Consider the following 26,635-nt stretch of genomic DNA (forward strand, 5'->3'; position numbering starts at 1 on the left):
CAATGTGGTTGTAAGATGTGAGGGAGGGAAAGCATTCTATAATCCTATAATTGGGTCTCAGTCTTTTAATGGGCCTGTGTTTCCGGGTTGTGGCCTTCTTAACAGCTTCTCAGTTTGTTTTTTCCCCTTTAGGTGAGAGAGGAAGATTACAGGGTGCTGGTGTTGGGTTATTCCCTTTCCCCAAATTGGTTCCTCTTGCCATCTAGTAGGTTCCAACTCATAGCAACCCTATAGGACAGAGTAAAACTGCCCCATAGGGTTTCCAAGGAGCGGCTGGTGAATTTGAACTGCCGACTTTTTGGTTAGCAGCTGAACTCTTAACCGCTCTGGTAAAACCCAGGTTGATTAGGCTCTGGTAGAATGGGCTCCCTCTAGCACTCGCCTTTTAAGGCTTAGACATTATTTTGCAATAGATGTTCTTTATAACGTTAAAGCATTCCTTCCTTCTTAGTTCACAGAGATGCTGAGAAAAATTGGGAATGGAGAGTCAGTTTCTAAAAAGGTTCTTTCAGCTGATGCTGAGATGATAATGTAGTTTATCTCCTTTGGTCTACCGATATGATTTATATTAGTATATTTTAACACTTTACAATCCGCGGGTTCCTGGAATTAACCCTATTTTCTCATGAAGAATTATTGTTTTAGAAGGCCTATTTATCCGCTCCTCTTGATGTATCTATGAACCCCCAAACTCCTGCCTCCAGTCTCATGCTCTCGTCCTCTGTAGAGTTTCCCTGCCTCACCTCTGCTTCCCATATGTACATGTACAGTGTGTACTGGGACTTTGAGGGCAAGAGCTATGTTTTAAGCATGGTGCCAAGTACATAAAATATTTCTTGAATAAGTACATCACTGAATAAAAGGTCATTTATTTCAATCTGGGGCTTTAACATTAAGGTGTGCACGGATGTAGAAAATATGTAAAAGGGAAAATGGACACTGTGCTGACGAGTAACATGGGATATATGTGGATTTGGGTACATTGCACTGATAGGTGGGGCCTTGCCAGCCATCGGCAGCTTTGCTGGGAAAAAAAAAAAAAAGGAAAAAAGTCCCAGGCTGCTGTTGTCTTATCTCATCAGGCCCTCTGAATGGCTCCCGTTCCCTGGTGGATGGCGGTTACACAGAGGCTGCAGAGTCTGTGGCTACCGCAAGAGGTTAAGTGAACGTATTTTTTAAAACGGTAGGATGAGAATGTGCCAAACATGGATTTGAGTGTCTGGAGGGAGAACTTTGGGGGTCTGGTGGCTGAAAGCGCTCAGGACCTCTTCTGCACCTGCAAGAAACCGGTTAGAGAAGAATTCACTGAGTTGTTGGCTATAAAAGCTATTGAAGCTATTCCACCTGTGACGTTGGAAAGTGAAACGAACAGTTTGCAGGTGCTCTGAATCAGCACTGCCAGCGGAGTCTGTCATTTTTAGCCAACAGAAGCACCCATTCTTGTTCTGACAGGTGAAGTAAGCAAACCGGTACATAGAAGGTAAGGGCATGAGTTTGGTATTTTAAAAACAGCAGTTTAGAAATCTAAAAATAAAAGTAACGTTTTGGGAAAGAGGATCAAAGTTACTGCCTTTGCAGTGTGTAGGGTGGAGGTGGGTAACTAGGGAAAAAAGATCTTTATTTATTTGTGTGTTTCAGGAAGGGTGCAATACCTGCCTCTTTGAAAAAGCAAAACCGTCGCCATTGAGTGAATTCTGACTCATGGTGCCCCCGTGGGTGTGAGAGCAGAACTGTGCTCTGCAGGGTTTTCAAAGGCTGATATTTTGGAAATAGATCACCAGGCTTTTCTTCCTAGGCATCTCTGGGTGCACTGAACTGCTAACCTTTTGATGTGTCAACCCATTAGCCATTTGCATCACCCAGGGACTCCCAAAGTCTCCTTGACTTTTCCACATCTTGCTAACCTTGAGGCGGATGAATTGGATGCCATTATATTCCCATTTTACAGACAGGGAAATCGAGGTGCATAGTGGCTACCTAAATTGACTCAGCCCGAGTTAGCATTCAAGCCCACGCAGCCTAGCCCGGATTGGTGAAATGTCCTAGAGACTGAAGACGTTGAAGCACCAGCCCCCTACAGAGAAAGGCTTCTCAGCTTCGCATTCAGGGGCCTAGGAGCCCTAGTGGCGCAGTGCTTAAAGTGCTTGGCTGCTAACCCAAAGGTCGACAGTTCCAACCCACCAGCCAGCGGTTCAAACCCACCAGCTGCTCAGTGGGAGAAAGGTGCGCAGCCTAAATTTCAGTAAAGATTTACGGCCTTGGAAATCCTGTGGGGCAGTTCTACTCTGTCCTACTCTGAGTTGGACTCCACTCATGGACAATTTTTTTTTTAATGTTGGGAACACACATATCAGATACTATAGAGACATGTGGAAGGAGGTAGAAAAAGAATAGATTCAGAACCTGGACCCCAGAGCTTCTTTCCTGGCTGGATCTGTGGTCTCAGGTAAGACACCATCCTCTGGTCTGTTTTTTTACATTTTTTTTTAAAGTGACTGGATTGGATGAGAACTATGAGTTTCTTCTCAGTTGATTTTTATGATTATTAAACTCACTACAGGAGCCCTGGAGCCCTGGTGGTGCAGTGGTTAAGAACTTGGCTGCTAACTAAAAGGTGGGTTGGCAGCTAGAATCCACCATCTGCTCCTGGAAACCCTATGGGGCAGTTCTGTTCTGTCCTATAGGGTCCCCGTGAGTCAGAATCCACTCCCTGGCAAGGGGTGTGGGTTATTTTTGTTTTGTGCCTAGTGGACAGGAGCCCTGGTGGCGCAGTGGTTAAGAGTTTGGCTGCTAACCAAAAGGTTACCAGTTCAAATCCACCAGGCGCTCCTTGGAAACTCTATGGGGCAGCTCTACTCTGTCCTGTAGGGTCGCGTCGGAATGGACTTGACAGCACCGGGTTTTGTGGTTTTTTAAGTGTAGACGTGGCTCCGCGGGCTCCCCGCACCGGGGCGCTGTGGGCACGTGGTGCGGAGTCCGGGCGCAAACCGCAGGCAGAGGCGCCCAGGTGTCCGCAGGCTGTGGGCGCACGTGCCAAGTGGGCGCAGGGACCGAGCGGACCGGGACCGAGCGGACCGGGACCAAGCGGACCGGGACCAAGCGGACCGGGACCATGCGGGCCAACGGCAGCGCGCTGCCCAACGCCTCCCAGCCGGCGGCGGCCGTGGAGGGGGCGCGGCCGCGGCCCACCTGGCTGGTCTCCACGCTGGCGGGCATCCTCATCTTCACCATCGTGGTGGACGTCCTGGGCAACCTGCTGGTCATCCTGTCCGTGTATCGCAACAAGAAGCTGAGGAACGCAGGTGGGGGCTCCGGGGCGCGCAGGCTGGGCGGGCAGCCCCCAGGTTTGCCCGCTCAGCGTCCACCCCTCCTGGGCACCTTCTGGGAACACAGCGCCTTGCCCTCTCCATGGACCGTCACTAAGAAAGTTCACTTCTTGTTCTTTGTTACAACTGGGGACTCTGGCCAATGCAGAGCGAAGAATGCGTTTCCTTTAGCTTGCCCACCTAAAGTGTCTTCACAAAACAGCGAGGAATCCTTGGTCCCTAAGGGGTGGAAGACGGCGTTGGCTTCACTTTAGCGGGGAGACCCCACTGTGTAGTTTTCAGTTTCTGAGATTTATTAGATTGAGAGGCAGCGTGTACAGCCTGCACAAAGTTCCTCCATAAACACTTTCAAATCAGATCAAGGAATTTGTCAGTCTCTTGGTTTCACATACAACCTATTTTCCAAACTTTATTAAAACAGGAGAAGATGTATAAACTGGCAATACTGTCAGGTGTGGTTTTGTTGCCAGGTGTAGTTTTCAATTAACATACACTTTAAAAGAGCTGTAGGCTCCTAAACGTGCCTCTGAGGTGGCTATTAGTCCTCCAAGTTAAACAAGTTTACATTTTAAAAATAGAAATTGTGGTAAAAAGTGTATTTACACTTTACATACTACTAAAACTAATTTTGTACTTGAGTTGAACTCCGATCAGTGGAGTGAAGCTGGTTTATCTTGGTTAGGAGCCTGCAGGTGACTTTTCCACAGAATGGTGTTCAGACCCCTAAACGATGATGGGGTGCGCGGTTCTCTAAAAAGTCCAGTCCAGTTACATGTAGGCAGAATCTTTGGGGAAGAAAAAGGAACCTTGTATTCCCATGTTTGCCAAAAGCAATATTTTTGTTCCAGCCAGGTAGTTGATAGCACTCTAATTTTGTTAAGTTGTTGCTAGGTGCCATGGAGTGGATTCCGACTCAGTGACACTACAGGCCAGAGTAGAACTGCCCCACAGGGTTTCCAAGGAGCAGCTGGTGGATTCAAACTGCCCACTGACACTTTGGTTAGCTACGGAGGTCATAACCACTGTGCCACCAGGGCTTCTCATGGAAGAGGGCTTCTTTTTTCCTTCTTGCTTTCTTTCCATATTGCTTGGAAAGTACAGGCAGTCCCTGGGTTACAAACTCAGGGACAACACTGTAATGTTCTGTGAATTTGCTCTCACTTTGGAACGACTGAACCAACCCCTACTCACAACAAAGTCTTCCTCACGGTCCCCTTCACTTGCCGCACCTGCAGCTTTTAAGTCATGGATGAGGCTTGAAGCCTTTCCTTGCACTACAGGACGGCTAAATAAGAACCTGTGCACCTGTCCTGACTTACCTACAAATTCAGCTTAAAGACACAGTTGGGATTGTATCTCATTCGGAACCCCAGGGCACTGCTGTACATATCTTAAGAATTAGTTAGTTAGCGCCTCACTTCACAGACGACTGGCTGAAGCGAGAGGAGTTCTGCCTTTTCAGAGGCTCTTTTTTCCTTCCAAGCACTACAAGCAGATTCTGTGGGACAGGCCTGGTTCTGAGCACTTCACCTGTGCTACCTGAGCGGCTCTTCGGGCTGGCCCTGAAATGAGTGCTGTTATTAGCCCTGTGTTACAGAGACAGCTGAGGGCGCAGACTACGTACGCGGTGGGCAGTGTTCACTCCACAGGGCTCACCTCTAGACCTCACTCGCTTTATTTTTTAAACAACTGTAGCCCCTGTGGAATTTAAATCCTGCAGAGCCGTTCATTTAAAAAACATTCACATGCCTGGAAATATTGCGCTTCTTATATTTTATCAAGGTAACTTATGGAAAGCACTCTTTTCACCCTAATTTGTATTTTGTCCATTTGCTCAACAACTTTTTTTTTCTTAAAAAACTCCTTGTTTATTACACACCAGGCAGCAATTTAATGTTAAACATTAAACTTTTAAGGATAACCATTTCATTTGCTTGAAGAAGGTATCACATAGGTTAACTGTGAGTTCAAGGACAGCTACAATTTAATTTCATAATAACTAAAACAACTTATCTTAAAATGGATTTATTATGTAATACATAGAAATCATTTGATACGCTCTCTAGAACTTAGCGAGGGCTCATTTATTGCAATGGAGAGTTAAGTGGACTATTGAGTTTTTTTTTTTTTCTTAATAGATTTTATTATTCCAATTGACTTAGATGTCCCCTGAAACCATGGTCTCCAGACCCCTGCCCCTGCTACGCTAGCCTTCGAAGCATTCAGTTTATTCAGGAAACTTCTTTGCTTTTGGTTGAGTCCAGTTGTGCTGAACTCACCTGTATTGTGTGTTGTCTTTCCTGTCACCTAAAGTAGTGCTTATCTACCATCTAATTAGTGAATGCCCCTCTCCCATGCTCCCTCCCTCCCCCCTTGTAACTATCAAAGACTATTTTCTTCTCTGTTTAAACTATTTCTCAAGTTCTTATAATAGTGGTCTTATACAATATTTGTCCTTTTGCAACTGACTAATTTCACTCAGTGTAATGCCTTCCAGATTCCTCCATGTTATGAAATGTTTCACAGATTCGTCACTGTTCTTTATCAATGCGTAGTATTCCATTGTGTGAATATACCACAATTTATTTACCCATTCATCCGTTGATGGACACCTTGGTTGCTTCCATCTTTTTGCTATTGTAAACAGTCTGCAACGAACATGGGTGTGCATATATCTGTTTGTGTAAAGGCTCTTATTTCTCTAGGATATATTCCAAGGAGTGGGATTGCTGGACCGTATGATAGTTCTGTTTCTAGCTTTTTAAGGAAGCACCAAATCGATTTCCAAAGTGGTTGTATGATTTTAAATTCCTACCAGCAGTGTGTTAAGTGTTCCAATCTCTCCACAGCCTCTCCAACATTTATTATTTTGTGTTTTTTGGATTAATGCCAGCCTTGTTGGAGTGAGATGAAATCTCATCGTAGTTTTGATTTGCATTTCTCTAATGGCTAATGATCATGAGCATTTCCTCATGTATCTGTTAGCCACCTGAATGTCTTCTTTAGGGAAGTGTCTATTCATATCTTTTGCCCATTTTTTAATTGGGTGCTCAACAACTTTTTGATAGGGCAGTCTCTAAAATGCAACATTCCTGTAGCTGACTCTAAGGAACCCTGGTTGAGAGCTTGGCTGCTAACCCAAAGGTAAGCAGTTGGAATCCACCAGCCACTCCTTGGAAACCCTACTGGACAGTTCTACTCTGTCCTATAGGGTAGCTGTGAGTTGGAATCAATGCCATGGCAATGGGTTTGTTTGGTAGCTGACTTGGAGACCCCCAGTGAGCTTTAGTTGGCGAAGCTTTTGAACATTCATGTTTTTATAATCGGGGCCTTTTGTCCAGCTGTACCACTGTTGCAGTTCAAACCTTTTGAGGCTTTCTGAACAAATGGTAATTCGAAACAGTGTGTTTTGTTGGCATTAAGGATGAAAAGATGGAAAAAGAATGGAAGAAATAAGAACACTAAGACATCTAAGCTTTGGACTGATACTTTCTTTTGAAAATATCATATAATTTCATGGCTACTTATCCCCTCTCCACCTCCACTTCTCAAAGGGAATGTGTTGACATTTGACTTACCAGGGAAGAAATTCAAATGTTTAACAACTGATATGGCAGGACACAGGCCAATCAGAACAGACATAGGCCCCAAACGACCAATAAGGTCTGAGGTGTTGCCAGAATGTCTGCCCTGCTCCTGTCCAAAGTCAGCTACGAGAATTGACTGTGCCGTGTTCATATCTTCTGAGTAAACTTCACAGCAAAATAGGAGATTCCTGCCCTGAAATGACAGGATTGTACCCTTGCCATCTGCCTTCCGATTGAGAAATCAGTTTGCTGGAGCCTCAGCTTCTACATTTGTGAAGTGGGGGTTCCACCTAATGTTTTAGCCTCAGATAGTTGTTGCAATGACCGAGTGAAAAGGTGCACGTGAAAGTGCTTTGAAAAGGATAAAACTGGGAATCTCACTCTTTTTTTCTTGGTACCCCTAACAAGGGTGTATTGAGTTTGTGAAAAATCATTAAGCTGTAGACTTCATGATTTGTGCACTCTTCTCTGCGTGTCACAGTTACATAGAAACTTTACCAAAAAAAAAAAAAAAAAATACACACACACATATATATACACATACATATATAAATATATAAAGCAAGAATACAATAATACTTTATTCAGAATTCAATTTTTGGCAGTCTATTCTGCATGGAAATATAGCCAATAAATGGAAATCAGCAAAATTGATAGGCTCTAACCCACAGCTAATTTGTTCTAATATAACTCTGAGTTTTACAAACTGTGATGCTAGTTTCTAGGTTGAGATTATAAGCTACAAATTAGGAGGAAGATTCACAAACATAAAGAAAATGCACATGCTGAGAACCAGCACAAGTTGGGATAGACCCATGGCAGTGCAGTGAATTACTTACTATGGCTTGTCTAGCATAGGAGCTTGGTGGCACAGTGGTTAAGAGCTCAGCTGCTAACCAAAAGGTTGGCAGTTCAAATCCACCAGCCATTCCTTGGAAACTTTATGGAACAGTTCTACTCTGTCCTATGGGGTCACTATGAGTCAGAATCGACTCCACGGCAATGGATTTTTTTTTAGCATAGTCTTTGTGACTTCCACCAAATGATTAGGTGGGACTATACCAAAAGGGAAGAATACACTTGGCATTTCTCAAGCTAAAAGAACCAAAATAAAAATTCAAGCCTCGAGTTGCAATAGTGAAGGGTTCTATAAGGAAAATATTAAACGTCGCAGGAAGCATTAAAAGCAGATAGAGGGAATAAACAGTCACTATATCAAAAAATATATCAAAAAAGAATTAGGCGACTTTCAACCATTTCAGGAGGTAACACATGATTAGGAACCGGGGGTACTGAAGGAAGAAGTCCAAGCTGCACTGAAGGCATTGGGGAAAAACAAGGCTCCAGGAATTGACGGAATACCAACTGAGATGTTTCAACAAATGGATGCAGCGCTGGAAGTGCTCGCTCACCTATGCCAAGACATTTGGAAGATAGCTACCTGGCCAACTGACTGGAAAAAAATCCATATTTATGCCTATTCCCGAGAAAGGTGATCCAACTGAATGCAGAAATTATTGAACAGTGTCATTAGTATCAACATGCAAGTAAAATTTTGCTGAAGATCATTCAAAAGAGGCTGCATCAGTATATCAGAAACTGCCAGAAATTCAAGATGGATTCAGAAGGAGACATGGAACTAGGGATGTCATTGCTGATGTCAGATGGATCCTGGCTGAAAGCAGAGAATACCAGAAAGATGTTTACCTGTGTTTTATCGACTATGCAAATGCATTTGACTGTGTGGATCATATTGCAAAGAAGGGGGATTACGGAACACTTAATTGTGCTCATGAGGAACCTTTACATAGACCAAGAGGTAGTCATTTGAACAGAACAAGGGGATACTGTGTGGTTTAAAGTCAGGAAATGTGTGTGTCAAGATTGTATCCTTTCACCATACCTGTTCAGTCTGTATGCTGAACAAATAACCTGAGATGCTGGACTATATGAAGAAGAACGTGACATCAGGATTGGAGGAAGACTCATTAACCATGACACAGCCTTGCTTGCTGTAAAAGAAGAGGACTTTAAATACTTACTGATGAAGATCAAAGACCACAGCCTTCAGTGTGGATTGCACCTCAACATAAAACAAAAATCCTCACAACTGGATCCGTAAACAACACCATGATAAATGGAGAAAATACTGAAGTTGTCAAGGATTTCACTTTTCTTGGATCCACAGTCAACACCCATGGAAGCAGCAGTCAAAGATGCATTGCATTGGGCAAATCTGCTGCAGAAGACCTCTCTAAAGTGTAGAAAAGGGGAGATGTTACCTTGAAGACTAAGGTGTGCCTGATCCAAGCCATGGTGTTTTCAGTGGTCTCATATGCAGGTGAAAACTGGACAATGGCTAAGGAAGACCAAAGAAGAATTGACACCTTTGAATTGTGTTGGCAAAGAATATTGAACATACCATGTACTGCCAAAAGAATGAACAAATCTCTCTTGGAAGAAGTCCAACCGAAAGACTCCTTAGAAGCACTGATAGCAAGACTACGTCTCACATACTTTTATCAGGAGGGATCAGTCCCTGTAAAAGATATTGTGCTAGTAGAGGACCAGCAAAAAAGAGGAAGACCTTCAACAAGATGGATTGACACAGTGGCTGCAGCAATGGGCTCAAGTGTAACAACAATTTTAAGGATGGCACAGGACCGGGCAGGGTTTTGTTCTGTTGTACATAGGGTTGCTATGCGTTGGAGCCGACTCAGCAGCATCTAACAACAGCAATGGTTTGTGAGTTCTGTGTGGCCATTGCAATGATTTATTAAACCCAGCAGAGAAGTAGAAAGTGCCATGAGAAGGACAACTAGTGTAGGAATTGGTAAAAACGTTGGAGAGAGGAGGTATTCCTTGACCTTTACCTCATAGAAATCAGCCTTGCCTGTTGATCTTGATTCTCCTTCCCCCTAGTGAAGTTAGAGGAGGTCAGGCGCCCCTACCACACCATTTTTCACCCATAAAAGGCAGGTCTGGAAATCTGAATAAGCACATTTTGCCGACAAGTTGTGAAATAAATAGCCCTGCTCACCAATTCCTGCTCCTGAGGACATCACAGAGCCATAATGTGCTTGTTAGTGATGACCCTGAGCCATCAGGGAAAGGTCCAACCATGTGCAGTACTCTTGGCTTAAGGAGGTGCGGCAAAACATTTTAGAAAGAAACACATGTAAAATAACTTAGTATTTAAAAAAAAAATTGTTTAGCATTGTAAAAAAATAAAATAAAATAGTTCCCCAAAATGACTCTGAGAGTTCTGGATGGTCAACACTGTGCTACGCCGCTCTTGTACTATTTCTTTCAGGTCTGTGTCAAATATTATCTGTATCCATTACTCTCAGGGAGGCTGTACCGAGTGTGGCAAGAACATGGACTTTGCTCCCTGGAGTTCTGGGTTTAAATTGTGTACCAGTGCTGTTTATAAGTGCTTATTAGTCCTAGACATACCTACTTTAAGAAAAAAATATTATTTTTAAGTTGAAGCATAAATTATACACAATAAAATGAAGAGTGTACATCTTATCATTTTTTTTAACATGTGTATACACCCATTTAGCCATCACTTTCCAGAAATGATTTGAAACAAGGGTGTCGATAGATGGTGGTATTATGACTCACAATTTGAATTAGAATTTATGCCAAGCCTGCATACTACAAACCACCAGCCTGGCCACTTTCTCCATTACCTTCCATAGACAAATTGGGTCTGTGCTGAGCTTGACTCTGCCTGCATCCATTGCTCAGGCAATGAAGGCTCAGGCCCACTGCCTTCTCCTTTGCTCTCGCCCTGTACTCACCATTGATTCATCAGGGCTGCAGCCTGGGTCCCACTGAATGGGTTCAAAAAGGATATCTTGATTGAGCCCTTGGTGCCATTCTGATCACCATTCCCCAGGCTTCTTTATTCTCTTCCCCTTCTCTTCCTGTTACTTCTACTTACTGTCTTTGCCTTCTCTCTCTCCTTTTTTCCCCCTATTACCTATATCTTACTCCTTGGCCTTCAACACTCTTTTATCACCATGATTAGATTCTCTCTCAGTCTAGGTCACACTCAAGCCTTTGCTTCCTAACTGTCGGTCGTGAACCAGCAAAAAAGAGAGCCTTGAATTTATAAACATGTTATACTCTAGAAAGTTATTTATAAATTTCTTAAGAGAATATTTTTATGTTTTGGCATTACGCTGATTCACAAAATCATTCAAACCCACAATTCGACTGAAATTTTAGACTTGCTGTGTCACCTGGGTGCAAGGTGGCTTTTCTGAGTTCTGAGACATGAGCCCCTTGGAATTACGCGAGTCAGGCAGAGTGGTATAGATGGGGTCAGGTGGAACCTTCCTTACAGCCTCAGAAATGTCGGGTGGGTGGGCGGGTTGCTTAGAGGAAGGCGATATGATGGCAGAGGGTGAATTTGGGGTCACGGGATGGGATGGAAGCAAATATGAGTTACAAATGTTAATTTTTCTCATTTACCATTTTCACCATTTTTATTCATTAATTTTGTCAGATAATTTATTGGGGTGTGTGGGAGTGGGCAGGAGCTGACCCTAACCCCCGTGCACATGTCAGGACATGCAACACAGCCAGTAGCTCCTCCAGGCAACGCAGTTCACAAAATGAGCACTCCTGTGTTCGGGATGAAGGAACCCTGGTACCACAGTGGTTAAAGCACTAGGCTGCTAACAGAAAGATTGGCGGTTCAAACCCACCAGCTGCTCCAAGGCAAAAGGATGTGGCAGTCTGATTCCATACGATATATCGCCTCAGAAACTCTATGGGGCAGTTCTTGATGGCAATGTGTTTTTTTTTTTTAGTAGGGAAAAGTACGTGGGGTTGCTGTAAGTTGGAATCAACTCCACAGTGGTGGGTTTTTTATTTATTGATTGATTGATTTTTAATGTTGAGGACATGCATATCAGATACTACAGGGAAGTGTGGAAGGAGGTAGAAAGAGAATAGATTCAGAACCTGGACCCCAGGGCTTGTTTCCTGACCGGATCTGTGGTCTGTTTTTCACATCAGTAAAATGACGGGGTTGGGCAGGAACTATGAGATCCTTTCCAGTTTATGATTATTAAACTTATGGTAGAAACTCTGGTGCAAAATGGTTAAGCACTTGGCTGCTAACCAAAGATTGGCAGCTGGAACCCAGCAGCCATTGCATAGGAATAAGGTGTGGCAATCTGCTTCTGTAAAGATTATGACCTTGGAAACCCTATGGGACAGCTCTACTCTGTCCCACAGGGTCACCATGAGTCAGAATTGACTCAATGGCACATAATGACAACAACAAACTCACTCTGAAGTTGGAAATTATAATGCTATAAAATTAAAAAGCAATGACGAGAATTGTGAATACAGTGGTATGTACATCTCTAATGATAACAGGCATCATAGACCTAGGAAAGTGTGCCCTTCAGAAAGTGTGCCTTGCTTGTCCCAAACTCTCTGGTTCACTTGTTACATAGATCTCACTCTGCTAGAGAAAAATATCCCTTAATAACATCTGGTTTCCCTGCTTTATTTCCCAAGGAGCCTTTACAATTTTAAAAAAAACCCCACGTACTTTTCCCTACTAAAAAAAAAAAAAAACCATTGCCGTCAAGTCAATTCCAACTCATAGTGACCCTACAAGGCAGAATAAACTGCCCCATAGGGCTTCCAAGGAGCAGCTGGTGGATTTGAACTGCCAACCTTCTGGTTAGCAACTGAAACTCTTAGCCACTGCGTCACCAGGGCTCCTGTCCCTACTAGCAAGAAAATAAAGTAGCAGACCCTGATGAATACTTCACGCCTCCATTGGTGGGACCTTTGGTGGAGAAACACAAATCAGCACTTGTGGACGCATGCAGGCTCGTGTGAGTTTGGGACGCTCATGATGAGCTGACTAAGCGGGCATGGGAGTGAGCAGTCCTCCTGGCTGAGCTAACACTGGTGCCTCTGGTTGGGCCAGGGTGAGAGAAGGTTCTCCTAGACCTGTACTGACCCCATCCAGACGTACCCATTCAGGAGGAACAGCCTAAAGATCTGCCGGCCTGGCCATTCAGTCAGCAATGATACACACCTATGAAACAGTGGAGCTCACACGACTGGGCGTGCTCTCTCACCTGCGTGTTCACAGGAGGACGAGGATGAGCACTTGAGCACGTTAGAGCATTTCCAAAAGAAAGAATCAGGCTGTGGCCCCTGCGGCACCACTATGGATGTCTGTACTGGGATTATAAAAGAAGCTGGGCGAGGGGTTTACTGGCGATTTCAAACCAGCTTTCTGCGGGACCTTAAAGATAAAAACATACAACAAAACAAACAAAAAATCCATACAGGAACCAATTGTCCAAATTCCCAAATGAAAATAGAAACAACGCATTTTGGACAATATTCTTGAGTCATTCCCTCTTTCCGGGCATCATTTTTCTTCTTTATAAAGATTCATTTTGTATCTTGTATTCTGTTCTGGTCGTAGAGAAGGCTTTCCTGTGATGCGCTTCCTGTCCGTGGTCATCAGACAGAAGGTGAACAGAGTTGTAGGAGAAGTCTGGCTCTGGCGTGTGGGTAGCAGGAACAGATTGCACAACGCTCCCCAGTACTCTCAGCTGGTGCCTGACAACATATTGCAAATCTCAACCTATTTGGTAAAACTTGAGCCTCCTTCATAGTGTTCTGGTCTGCAGCTGTGCAGAGTTGCTGGCCATCTTTTGGTGAATGTTTCCGCTTAAATCACAAATATTTTACAATACCCACATCAAATCAATCCCAATTATTTTGAGTTTCTTTTTTTAATCCTACAATTTTATTTAAAAAAAATTGTTCCTGAGAATTTGTTTTTCAAAGAAGTTTTTTCAAGCTTGAGAACATTAAAGTAGGTAACTGTGGAATATTGCACTTTGTGTTATGCTTTTCACAGACAGCTGATTTGGTCTGATTCTGTCTTTTTAAAAGTAGAACAATAATTTCTTTTCTTGTTTGGAAAGTCTAGTGCTTTATAAACCAAAAAAAAACTAAACAACCCACTGCTGTCGAGTCGTTTCTGACTCATAGCAACCCCATAGGACAGAGTAGAACTGTCCCAGAGAGCATCCAAGGAGCGCCTAGTGGATTTGAACTGCTGACCTCTTGGTTAGCAGCTGTAGCACTTAACCACTACGCCACCAGGGCTTCCTGTTTTATACTTACATGCTTTATGCTTACGTGCAGATAGCAGTTTGTAGTTTTCAAAGTACTTTGCCACATCTTCTTTTGTCTTCGTAACAACCTTTTGGACAAGTAAGAAAACTGAGACCCAGGCTGACAGACGAATGACGAGGATTTCTTATCCCAGAACGCAGCACAGTGTGGTGCAGCGGAAGGACCACAGGATTTAAGTCAGCAGATCTGGGTTGAGTCTTCTATCTGCAATGCTTTTATTTGTAGTATGTTTTGGCTCAAGTTATTTAACCCTATCTAAGAAAAAAAAATTTTTTTTTTTATTTTAAGCCTCAGTTCCTTCACCTGTCCAATGGGGCTCATACTACTTATGCCATGGGGATGCTGGGGGGACAGACATACTCTGTCTATCATTGTACCTACCTACCTATCTACCTACCTATCATCTATCTATTATTTTGAAACTATAAAATACTATACAAATAATGATATTACCCTATTATTATTAGTTTTTCTTAGTTGCTTTTATTTTTTTAAATGTTCATTTCTTTTTAAGTGTATTTTTAAAAAAAACAAGTAGACAATATGGACTGGTAGAAAGTGAAATCAGCCAGAAATTGAAGATTTAGGATCTAATTCTCTTTGGTGACATTATACAGATCACACCAATTCTGTGGTGTGTCAGTTTGCTCTTTTGTAATAACCATTACCTCCTCACAGCAAGGAGGGTGGAGATGCAGAGACAGATTATTTCAATCTCCAAGTCGTTCCTTAATTTTAAAGGAATCAGTTCTGGAAGCTACAATAACTTTCTGGGGCAAGAGTTATGACCTAATATGTGTTGCACAAATTTGGAGAATAGTTTCAAGCTAAGAAAATCCATGCTTAATATGATCTCCAATCTGATGGATTTCTCATTAGGCAGTGTTGATGTTTTCCTCCTGTAGCTCTTCACAATATCTGAAATTATTGTTTTAAAGCAATTTTTTTTTATTTTTAAAGACTTTTTATTGATTTTTTTTTTTGCCTTGCATGCTTAGCAATTGATTAAAGTTTAAGGCTTTTTTTTTTTCATGGTCTGTGTAACATTGTTAGGGAGCTCTAATTTTTTCTAAATTTGCTAAAGTAATTCTCAGAATCCCCTGGAAACCTTAGGATAGTGGCTTCCGACTATCAAATACATGGTTTGATTTGGGTCTGATCTTTGACTTCTCCAACACTTCATAAGAAAGTATTCCTGGTAGCAATTTTCAGAATTAAATTAATCATCGATAAGGTGGAGCTTATTTTTGCTAGTTTTCAGAATCATCATCCTCTTGGCAATTTTGAAAGTTAACCAAGGATAAAATAGCCATGGATTAAACCTCCTGCTTTTAGTTTTTATGGAAATTGGAAATTTGAGAGTTAGTTTTTAAAAATAAAGTGCTTTGAAAGCCCTCAGTCTTGGGAGCCATTTTAAGTCTCATAGAGCCTCTGGCGCTTTTTCTGCTAATTTTTTATTAGCAACTTCTTAAAATAACAAGAGTACCTGGGTGGCACAGATAGCTAAGTGCTCAACTACTAGCTGAAAGGTTGGCAGTTTGAACCCGCCCAGAGGCTCCCCAGAAGACAGACCTGGCAATCTGCTTCCAAAAGGTCACAGCTTTGAAAACCCTGTGGAGCAGTTCTACTCTACAACACCTGGGGTTGCCATGAGTCGGAATCGATTCGATGGCAGAGGGTTTGGTTGTTAAAATAATAATAGAATGTTTGAGGTGAGTTGTAGTATCTTTACAAGGTGCCTTAATTTCCCTCCACCTTTTTCTAAGCATTTTTAACCTGCCTAGCTACAAGAAGTGCCCTGTCTTCTAAAAAAAATAAACACACACGTTCTCTTAGGGTTTTCTAGGGTACCACAGAGGCAGCTAGTGGATTGTTTTTAAAGGTGCTTTTGAGGAGGCTCAGAACACAGCATAGTATCATCGACATATCTTCCCCTTCCTAAAGACTGTTCCTTAGGGCCTCAGCATTTTCTCACCTCTTCTGTGGGTTGGCTAATCTAGCTGACCTGAAACCTGAGGGCTCTACGTGATGTTTCCAGAGATTTAGCAGAATTTAATAATGTTGCAAATGAGAATTAAACTTCTGAATTTCCTGACCGAGGTGCTGTAAGATTTATTCTCCTATGGAGCTGTAGACTTTCGGCAACCAAAGTGAAAGAATTAGTCTCAAAAGAATGGGCAGGAAAAAAAAATCTATTTGGATCCGAATGTGCAGGTCATTGGGAGTGAACTTGCAATGTTGAACTTATGGCTTAAAAGGATGATCACCGGTTTTGATATTGAGTAGTTTTGGTGATTATTGAATCGAATATTCACTTAAACGCATATTTATTGCATACCCTACAGGACAGGGTAGAACAGCCCCATATAGGGTTTCCAAGGAGCACCTGGTGGATTCAAACTGCTGACCTTTTGGTTAGCAGTTGTAGCTCTTAACCACTGAGCCTCCAGGGTTTCCATAGCATGAGACAGAATAGAAGTGCTCTGTACATTCTTCTTGGCTTCTCCAAGTACAGGGCACTGAGCTTAGCTCGTGTGAGACACGGCTCCTACTTTCAAGGAGATTACTTTCCATTGAAGCACTTTTCAAATTTTTGTTATTGTTTTTTTATTTTCAAATGAAATTAAGACATGTAGTACAAAGGTATAAGATGGGCAACTTACTTGTATAGCAGAAAAACTTTTCAAGAGAAATTTGTAAGATGGTCAGTAGGTGGTAGCTGGGGCTCAGGGGAGTCAGGAGGGTGATTAAAAGATTTTATCTCTGGATGAGAGAACAATAGGTAGTAACTAGGGAAACGTGAACGGTCTTCCACATGGGAAATACCATCAGACTGAGGCAGGATGGGCCCTGATGGCGCAGTGGTTTAGTGGTTAACAGTTTGGTTTAACTAAAATGTGGGCCGTTTGAACCCACCAGCCACTCCTTGGAAACCCCATAGAGTAGTTCTACTGTGTCCTATAGGATCACTATGAGTTGGAATTGACATGACAGCAATGGTTTTTTTTTTTTTTTTTTTTTTGAGGCAAGGTTAATGAGAGAACTTCAAAGAAATTAGTGAATGTTGGCAGTGAAGCACAGCTTTTTGAGAAGATTAACTCATATCTTTTGAAGAAAGAAATACAGCCTGAAAAAACATCTTTTGGAGAAGGATGGTTTGAGAGCCAGCCTGCTACTTAGATTAAAAAAACAAACAACTTTTTCACATAGCTATTAAAGAGCAGATGGTAAAAATTTGTAGTCAATAATGAGTACTTCCTCTTTTATGTTTTCCTTGCCATGTTTAGGGATAAAACTTCTCTTGTGATCTTGAAAGGGATAGTGTGTTTTCTACCTTTTATGCATTCAATTCTTTTTCATTCATTTAAATGTCCATTGGATGCTTCCTGTGTGTCAGACGTAGGATAAGGGCCTGGGCTACAGTTCTGTGGCAAGAAAGACCCCATGCCAGTTGATAGACCCCATGCCAGTTCATTCATTTTTAAGATTTGGTTCAAGTTTTAACTTTTGCTTTTAATAATTTTGTTTGCCAAAACTTTTTAAAAGTTTTTCTTTAATTTTTACCTTTTTATTATTTACCTATTCATTTAGTTTACCATTAGCTGTTTCTTCTACTTGAGTTTGGACTACTTCTAGTTATTCTCATTTTGTGTGTATGTAGGTATTATATTGTTTGACCAAAGAAGTTGTTTTTAAAAATTGCTTTAAATATACCATTTTATATATGAAGCATTTCTTTTCTATGGAAAATTAATTCTATTTTAGAGACACATTTGTGATATATTCCCTCTGAAGAACGTGGCCTCTGAAACAGAAGGCCTAGAGTAAAAGCTCTGCCGTCTGATAGGTGTGAAGCTGGGCAAGTTACTTAATTTATTTAGTTTCCTCATTTTCTAATTTGGAACAATAATAATATTGTAAAGATTAAGTGAATTAATATACTTAAAGCTCATTGTATTTTTTTTCTCATTTAACAGCTTTTATACAAATTGTTCCGTGACATTGGTTAGTTTTCACAGTGTGTCAGCATTCTCATTCTTTCCACTCAGTTTATTCTGTTTCCGTTCATGTAGCTTCCTCTTGCCTTCTTACCTTTGCTTTTGGGTAAATGTTGACCATTTGGTCCCATATAGTTGCTTGTTTAAGGGGCACAGTACTCACGGGTGATACCGTTTTTTTATAAGCCAATCTCTTGTTTGGCTGAAAGGTGACCTCCAGGGTGGCTTAAGTGCTAAGTTCAAGGGGTATCTTAGGGCTATAGTCTCAGGGGCTCCTCATTGTGTTTTAATTATAACATGTTGTGAAGCTTAATAAGGCCTTTGTTATTTAGTGCTCCTGACGTAGAGAGATGATGGGTGAATATACTTTCATTTTCTAAGGCAGAGTACAACAATACTTAATACTCCTAGCTCCTTAAATTACCTCTAAGTGTAACAAAAATAGGGCCAAATTTTAAATTATTTTTATTACCTTTATGATAATATTATTCTACACTTTTGTAGTGTTAATCTTTTTTTTTTCCCTCTCACTAATTTAATTTTAACATAAATGGGCAATACTATAACCATACTATTATAATAATGTTTAATAATGATGGTAGCTCTCTTTTGAAATTTAGCAGTTTAGACTCTGTCTCTAATTAAATAGAGATATTATTAAGTGCCATTAATTTGTCTAATTTTTTTTTTTATTATTAAGTTCCATTAATTTGTCTATTTAAGATGAGGTTTTCACTGAGTCCTTCAAGGTTTGGAAAAATATCTAAGAAAATGAAGACTGCTATCCCAAATAGAGTTACCATAGTTTTTTTGATTGCCTGTTCATGTGGCTCAAGTGTCGTGTTTTGTTTTTCAAGCTTCATCCTAAAATCTCCAAGATAAATAATAATACAGAAATAAGTAAATGGTTTTTAGCTTAAAGCTGAAAGATTGAGTCAATCTGGGCAGAGCCTGGATCTTTGCATATTACATATATCTCCCTCAGCTGCCCTTCTGGGTAGAAAGCAACCAAACCAAAAACCAAACCCATCGCCATCAAGTCGATTCCAACTCATAGCTACCCTATAGGGCAGAGCAGAACTCCCCCCGCACCCCCATAGAGTGTCCAAGGAACGCCTGGTGGATTCAAACTGCCGACCTTTTGGTGAGCAGCGGCAGCACTTAACCACTATGCCAAATGAGCAGATGCTCAGCAGGATTTCACTCCTTAAAAGCCTGACTGAAAACTAGAGTAGACCAAGAGGGTTATATGCATTGCTGCATTTTAAACAACTTAGATGCTTTTAGCCTGTTTTATTGTATATTGGTGGTGTTAGCTGTCATGGAGTCAGCCCCTGACTCGTGGTGACCCCATGCAGAACTGAACTAAAAGGTGCCTGGTCCTGCACCATCCCCATGATCAGCTGGGGATTGGACCTTTGTGATCCATGTGGTTTTCTGTGGCTGATTTTCAGGAGTAGGTCACCAGGCTTTTCTCCCCAAACCATCTTAGTCTGGAAGCTCTGCTGAAACCTGTCCAGCATCACAGCAGCATGCAGGCCTCCACTGACAGACAGGTGTGTTGGCCTGGAAGTGATCCTAGGTTTCCTGCACTGAAGGTGAGAATTTTTCCACCAAACCTCCGTTATCCCCATTTTGTTGTATTACAAGGAGCCCTGGTGGTGCAGTGGCTAAGCTCTCAGATGCTAACTGAAGGGTCGATGGTTCAAACCCACTGGCAGCTCCACAGGAGAAAGATGTGGCAGTCTGCTTCCTTAAAGATTACAGCCTAGGAAACCCTATGGGGCAGTTCTACTCTGTCCTACAGGGTCACTATGAGTCTGAATTAACTCAACAGCAATGAGTTGTATTAATATATAATACAACAGATAAAAAGAATCTATCAACCAACTCTTCTTTACAGTAACAGAGTTAACAACCAAGCTAAAGAGGAGGATAAGGAACTGAAAAGCCAAGTGACAGAGAAAGAGAGATTGAAAAGCCAAGAGAGCATGTAGGGTCAAGGAGCCAAGAGAGGAGAGAAATTCTCAAATGGAACAGTGCAGCGTAAGGGCAATATGTTAATTGAACAGGGTATTATGTGAATAAGCCATTATATAACTAGTGCGTTATATTTCAGCGATTTTAAGGAGAATGAAGACGAAAAGAAGGGGCCAGCAAGAATGTCACTGATGACTGGAGCAAAGTCTAAGTAATATATATGGTGTGGGTAGAAGCCAGATATTATAGGTAGGTGAATTAAAAATGGGTGGGAAGGAAGTAGAGGCTGTACTGTGGCTGGCCATATTAGAAAAATTTGAGAGAAGAGAAAGAGACTGATAGCCAGAAGGGGTAGAAAAATATAAAAGGGTGCTTATTTGCAAAGAGGAAACCCTGGTGGCGTAAATGGTTAAGTGCTATGGCTGCTAGACAAAAGGTCAGCAGTTCGAATCCACCAGGCGCTCCTTGAAAACTGTATGGGGAAGTTCTACTCTGTCCTATAGTGTCACTATTAGTCAGAATCGACTTGGCGGCAACGGGTTTTATTGGTAAAGAGGGGTCTCTGAGTGGTACAGAACGTGTTAACCATTCCACTCCTAACTGACAGGCACCTAGAAAGAAAGGAATGATGACCTACTTCTGAAAAACCAACCATTGAAAACCCTACAGAGCACAGATCTACTCTGACACACGTGGGGCTACCACGAGTCACCATAAACTCAAGGGCAATTGCTATTTGGAAGGACGAGATATTGCAAGGATCAGGGAAGGAGCCAGCCATGGGGAGACATGGTTCCTCACCCAGGGCTTTCTGATCAGAGGAGAAACCAGGGGCAGAGTGTGTGGTTTCCATCAGAGGGAGAGAGAAAGGAACGAACATTTATCTGAAGCCTGACATGTGTCACACACTCAAATCCTCGCCCTGGCCATTATTATCTTGATGTAACACACAGTAAGAGACTGAGGCTCTGGGAAGTTATGACTCACCCAAGGTCGTTTGACAAGTGATATTTCCAGGATTTGGACTCAGGTTTGTTTTGTTTCTAAACTTATCGTCCACATTGCCTCTAAAAATCTGAAAAGACAAGTTTCTAAAATATAGTCCTTTTTAGTGTAAGAATGTAAGACATCACTGTGTGATTTGATATTCAAAATAAAGCCTTTCCCATCCCCTTGCAATGCCAGAGAATATTTGTCAACCACCTTCGGGACCTCAGCTTTCTTTTGTCATACCCTTCCATTTAATACATACATGGAATTTTTTACACTAACCAAGTTTATAGGCTGTCCATTAAACGAGACTTCTTAAGTCCAAGTCTATGGATTTGCTATGTAAAACAAATGAACAGTGTTTCCAAAAGTAACTGAAGTGCATTTTTTTTTAAAACTGATATTTACCACTTCGATGCTAACATTCGGGCATGTTTTTTTGCTTGTTTTTTAATCTTTATGTATAATAATTCAATGGGTCTCTAATCTTGCTTTCCACATAGTTAAAGTCCCAGCTGAAACAAAGGAAGGAATGGATATTGACCTACCTAGCCAGGTAGATAAGAGCATTAGAACAGCTAATTTCTACTTCTGTGTGGGCATTCTCGAGCCCCTACCGTGTGCCAGGCACCGTGCTGTCTGAGAATCTGCAGATTTAGGTACAGGGCTCTGGACCTCAAGCAGTTCACAGTCTCTTAGAAAGCGATAGACTTGTACACAAATTGTGCAGTTGTATATTGCTCTGATACTGGAAGCACAGCTACGTATAACACAGATGAAAAGATTAGAGAGCAAGGCCAGGAAGCATTGAGAGTCAGTAATCTCTGCCTAGTAAGGCTGGTTTCTCCGTTTTTGTAAGATAGGACAGTAGTGCCTCTTTTCTACCGAGAAGCCAGTGGCCTTTTGCAGAAACCATGCAACCTCATCACAGCTGACGGCCTGACTTAGATCACCGAGAAGCAGAGTGTGAGCAGAGATTCGGGTACGGATGCTGTATAGAGGGAGTGAACTGTAAGCAAGTGAGGGAAACAGACTAGGGAGGAGAAAGAGTCAGGGAAGGATGGGAGCTTGGGTAAATCTGATCCATAAGACAGGGACCCCTGGCCATAAATAAAACCCAGAATTGTGCCTCCTCTGCTTGAAGCTAGGGGCTTGGCCTTTTGCGCTCCGCTTCAATCATTGGCTGTCCGTTCAGCTGAGAGCAGTTCTCTAGAGAAAGATGCCACTGTGATCCAAATGGAAGCACCCAACACTCGTAGAAACTCTGAGGATAAATGTATCAGCCTGGCAAAGGGGTCTGGGACAGGCATTATCGCATCCGCTACAAGACCAATGAGGCAGAGAGAAACCACAGAAGTGGCCTGGAGGCCAAGTTTGCTGAGTGCCAGCGTGTTGCAGAAGACTAAGTCTCCCCAGGTTTCATCACTGCACAGACTGAAGTCTTCTCAGATTAGGAGCAGGATAGCTAGCACTGTAGAAGTAATGGTAATAAACTCCAGGCCAAGACATTGCACGGTGGCAGACGGCGAGACAGGGTTCCCTGCATTTCACATAAAAGCAAAGTGAGGCAGAGGTGTTCATTCAGATGCAGGTCGACCTGAGACCTGAGTGTGGGATTTACAACAAGCAGCAAAACTGACTGATGGAAGAAGAGGACCTGGCCCAGGACTGCAGTTCTTGTAGTTCCACCTAGCTAGCGACTGGGAGGCCGTATGGCCTGGTACCCTGTGCGGACCTTCTGAGCCTAAAAAGAGAAAGCTGCTGCTTCACTCTGACCTTGCAAAGCCTATGGAAAATTCTCATGTGGATCTTGATAACCCATAACTATGCAGGGAAGGACGTACTTTGGACATGTTAGCAGGAGGAACTAGTCCCTGGAAAAGGACATCAGACTTGGTAGAGGGCCAGCGAAAGAGAGAAAGACCCTCAATGAAAGGATTGACAGTGGCTGCAATGATGGATTCAAGCATAGCTATGACTGTGAGGATGGTGCAGGACCAGGTGATGTTTCGTTCCATCGTATGTAGGGCTGCTGTGAGTCAGAACTGACTCAATGGCACTGAATAACACCAGCACAATACATTTTTATTGAATTGGATTTATTATAACTTAGTAGCATAGTGGGTAAGTGCTACGGCTGCTAACCAAAAGGTCAGCAGTTCAGGTCCACCAGGCACTCCTTGGAAACTCTATGGGGCAATTCTATTCTGTCCTATAGGGTCACTATGAGTCAGAATCGACTCCATGGCAGTGGGTTGGGTAGGTAATCTAAATAAGAAGTGATTTATGTGAAGTGATTGAGGACCATTCAGGAGAGGAAGTTTTTACATCTAGTTGGGCAAGTAAGCAAAGGCTTTGGGGCATTTCTATTTAAGACGGACCTAGGAAAGTGGATAGCATTTTTAAAGGTGGAGACAGGAAACATTCAAGGAGTAGGTGGAAACAAAGCCAAAATATCAAAAGAGTACATTTCCAGAACATTTCATAGAATTTGGCTAGAGTTCTTTTCTGTACTTTAAAACATGCTGAGTTAATATGCTGATATAGAAAATTATCAATTCGTCATAATATTTAGGGTTAAATTTTTATACTTTTTTACATTCTTGATAAAATGTAAGAGAATTCCTACCTTCTCCTTCAGCTTGAGGTGATGGTTTTGTAGAAGGAGAACATTAACAGAACACTTCTCAAGTGCAGATACTATGCTCAGCGCTTGACATAGATTTCCTTATTTAATCCTCCACAACCTTATGATTGAAAAAAAGAAAAATGATGAAGATACCATTATTATTCCCATCTTATAAGAGGGAATGAAGCTTGGTGAGGTAAAGTAACTCACCCCAGTTAGCTGGTGAAGCCAGCGTTCTCACTCAGACAGCAATGACAGAGCTCATTGTCTCTTAATTTTTATGCTGTGGACAGGATCTGCTGCTCTCCAAGAATGGAAGCTAGAGGGTCCTTTGCAAAAATGTGGAAGAACTAGAGAGGGAAAGAAGCCCTGGAACTTAGGGAAGGCTTGGCTGGCTTAAGGAATAATGTGATATGAGGTTTCTCAGTTCATGTAGAAGATTCCAGAAAAAATGATATAAGTATACTGAGGAGTCCATGGGTGGTGCAAACCTTTAACGAACCTGGCCACTAACTGAAATGTTGGTACCCAGAATCCCAGAGTGGCTGTTTGTGGCCAGTTACTATATGGCGTATTTCAACATCCACCCTGAGATGCCCCAGTAGAAAGGCCTGGTGATCTGCTTCTGAAAAATTAGCCATTCTGAGAATCTTACGTAGTTCAGCTCTCTTAGGACATACGTGAATCCGCCAGGAGTTGGACTTGACTTGAAGGCAGCTGGTACTGGTAAGTGTACTTAGAAAGAAGGCAAACCAGGGTTTGAAAGACAACCGTTTTGAGCATGGACTGTGTTTTGTTGTGGGCATGCGAAAATTTGTGTACAGTGGACTTGGCTATTTGACAAGGGTGACAGTGGGCTCATGTCCTCCTTCATGTGGGAGGTGGCAGTAGCTGCCGTGCCAGGCCATCTGAGTTGTGGAAACAGCTCTTTCTTTAATAACTGTTAAAGAAGACCAGTGCAGCCCATGCGAAACTAGCATTAACCTGTATTTTATAAACCTTTCCCTTTTAGGAAATATGTTTGTGGTAAGCCTAGCGGTGGCCGACCTGGTGGTGGCCGTTTATCCATACCCCCTGGTGCTGACTTCCGTCGTGAACAATGGATGGAACCTGGGATATCTGCACTGCCAAGTCAGCGGTTTCCTGAAGGGCTTGAGCGTCGTTGGCTCGATCTTTAACATCACTGGAATTGCCATTAACCGCTACTGCTACCTCTGCCACAGCCTCCAGTACGACAAGCTGTACAGCAACAAAAATTCCCTCTGCTACGTGTTCCTGATATGGGTGCTGATGCTGGTGGCCATCGTGCCCAACTTGTGTACCGGGACACTCCAGTACGACTCGAGGATCTATTCCTGTACCTTCACGCAGACGGTCAGCTCGGCGTACACGATAGCTGTGGTGGTTTTCCATTTCATAGTCCCCATGATCATTGTCATCTTCTGTTACCTAAGAATATGGGTCCTGGTGCTCCAGGTCAGACGGAGGGTGAAACCTGACAACAAAACCAAACTGAAGCCACAGGACTTCAGGAACTTTGTCACCATGTTTGTGGTTTTTGTACTTTTTGCCATTTGCTGGGCCCCTCTAAACTTTATTGGTCTGGTGGTGTCCTTGGACCCTGCCAGCATGGTACCCAGAATCCCAGAGTGGCTGTTTGTGGCCAGTTACTATATGGTGTATTTCAACAGCTGCCTCAATGCAATTATATATGGACTGCTGAACCAAAATTTCAGGAAAGAATACAGAAAAATTATAGCCTCACTGTGTACAGCCAAGTTGTTTCTTGTGGATAGCTCTAATGACGTAGCAGACAGGATTAAATGCAAGCCTTCTCCATCAAAACAAAAAAACCAAAACCCACTGCCGTTGAGCTGATTCCGACTCATAGCGACCCTATAGGACAGAGTAGAACTGCCCTATAGTTTCCAAGGAGCACCTGGCGGATTTGAACTGCTGACCTGTTGGTTAGCAGCCGTAGCACTTAACCACTCTGCCACCAGGGTTGACCTTTCTCCATTAGTGACCAACAATAACCTAGCGAAGGTGGACTTGGTTTAAAAAGCACAGCATTACCCGCAAGGTATTAACACTGCTCAAGGTCTTTAAAAAAAAAATACTAATTTCCGTGTTTGTTTAGCTCCTGACAGATGTCTAGGAAAACACAGTAGTTGAGGAAACTTTGGACTCTTAAGTTGCCTCTCTAGTTTTTTGAGCTAATGTTCTGTCAATTTTGTGAACAAGTCTTTAATTCTACTTTTCAAAAGAAACCCAGAACACACACAGAGAGTTATATGTGGATTGAAGAAGTTGTGTTTTCAGGGATAGTAGGTAGGTAACTTTAAAGTAAAAGCTGAATGTTGCCAGGTGGAGATAAAGTGTACAAGTTTTTGTTGTGAGTGCCATCATGGTGGTGGTTAGTTTTTGCTTTCTGAGTTTGTGGGTTTTTTTTTTTTTTTTTCCGACTTTTTGAATATTTCCAGTAGGAAGGCAAGTGATGTTTTTATTTATAAAGGAGAAAATGGAACAGAAAAGGAAGAGTGGGATGAACGGGCCTCATTACAGACTGACAGGCAGAGAGTAAGTCCGTGAGTGACTCATCACCAGCCACAGCACAGGACCACCACAGACCCTGCCCTTGGCAGTATTTGGGTAGCTGTAGCTGTGATCACAATGCTTGCTGCTTGATTTTACAAGCTGCATGTTCAACCATGTAAACTGCTCTTTTTTAAAAGTCAATTTATTATATTTTAAAGCAGTAACTACATAAAAAATTCTGCTAAACTTTATTAGACATTTGGCTTTTTATTTGTGTGGTTTCTTGTCATTGACCAGCTATTTGGCAAAATTTATTTCTATTAATTCATTAATTTGTCTAATCAATTCAGTTAAAAATGACAAAGGATCAAAGAGCTGTAGACTCTTAGATAG

The 26,635-nt window shown here is 42.2% G+C and overlaps 1 protein-coding gene across 1 annotated transcript; it reads left to right on the forward strand.

Moving 5' to 3' along the window:
• The first annotated feature begins 3,112 nt into the window (after window positions 1-3,112).
• MTNR1A (melatonin receptor 1A) lies at window positions 3,113-25,865 on the forward strand. Its single transcript, XM_049865171.1, has 2 exons — window positions 3,113-3,302; window positions 24,717-25,865. Exons 1-2 carry the CDS (start codon window positions 3,113-3,115, stop codon window positions 25,580-25,582), a joined length of 1,056 nt encoding a protein of 351 aa, XP_049721128.1. The 3' UTR covers window positions 25,583-25,865.
• The last annotated feature ends 770 nt before the right edge of the window (window positions 25,866-26,635 follow it).

This window comes from Elephas maximus, chromosome 22 (assembly GCF_024166365.1).
Source record: "Elephas maximus indicus isolate mEleMax1 chromosome 22, mEleMax1 primary haplotype, whole genome shotgun sequence".
Lineage (NCBI taxonomy): Eukaryota > Metazoa > Chordata > Mammalia > Proboscidea > Elephantidae > Elephas > Elephas maximus.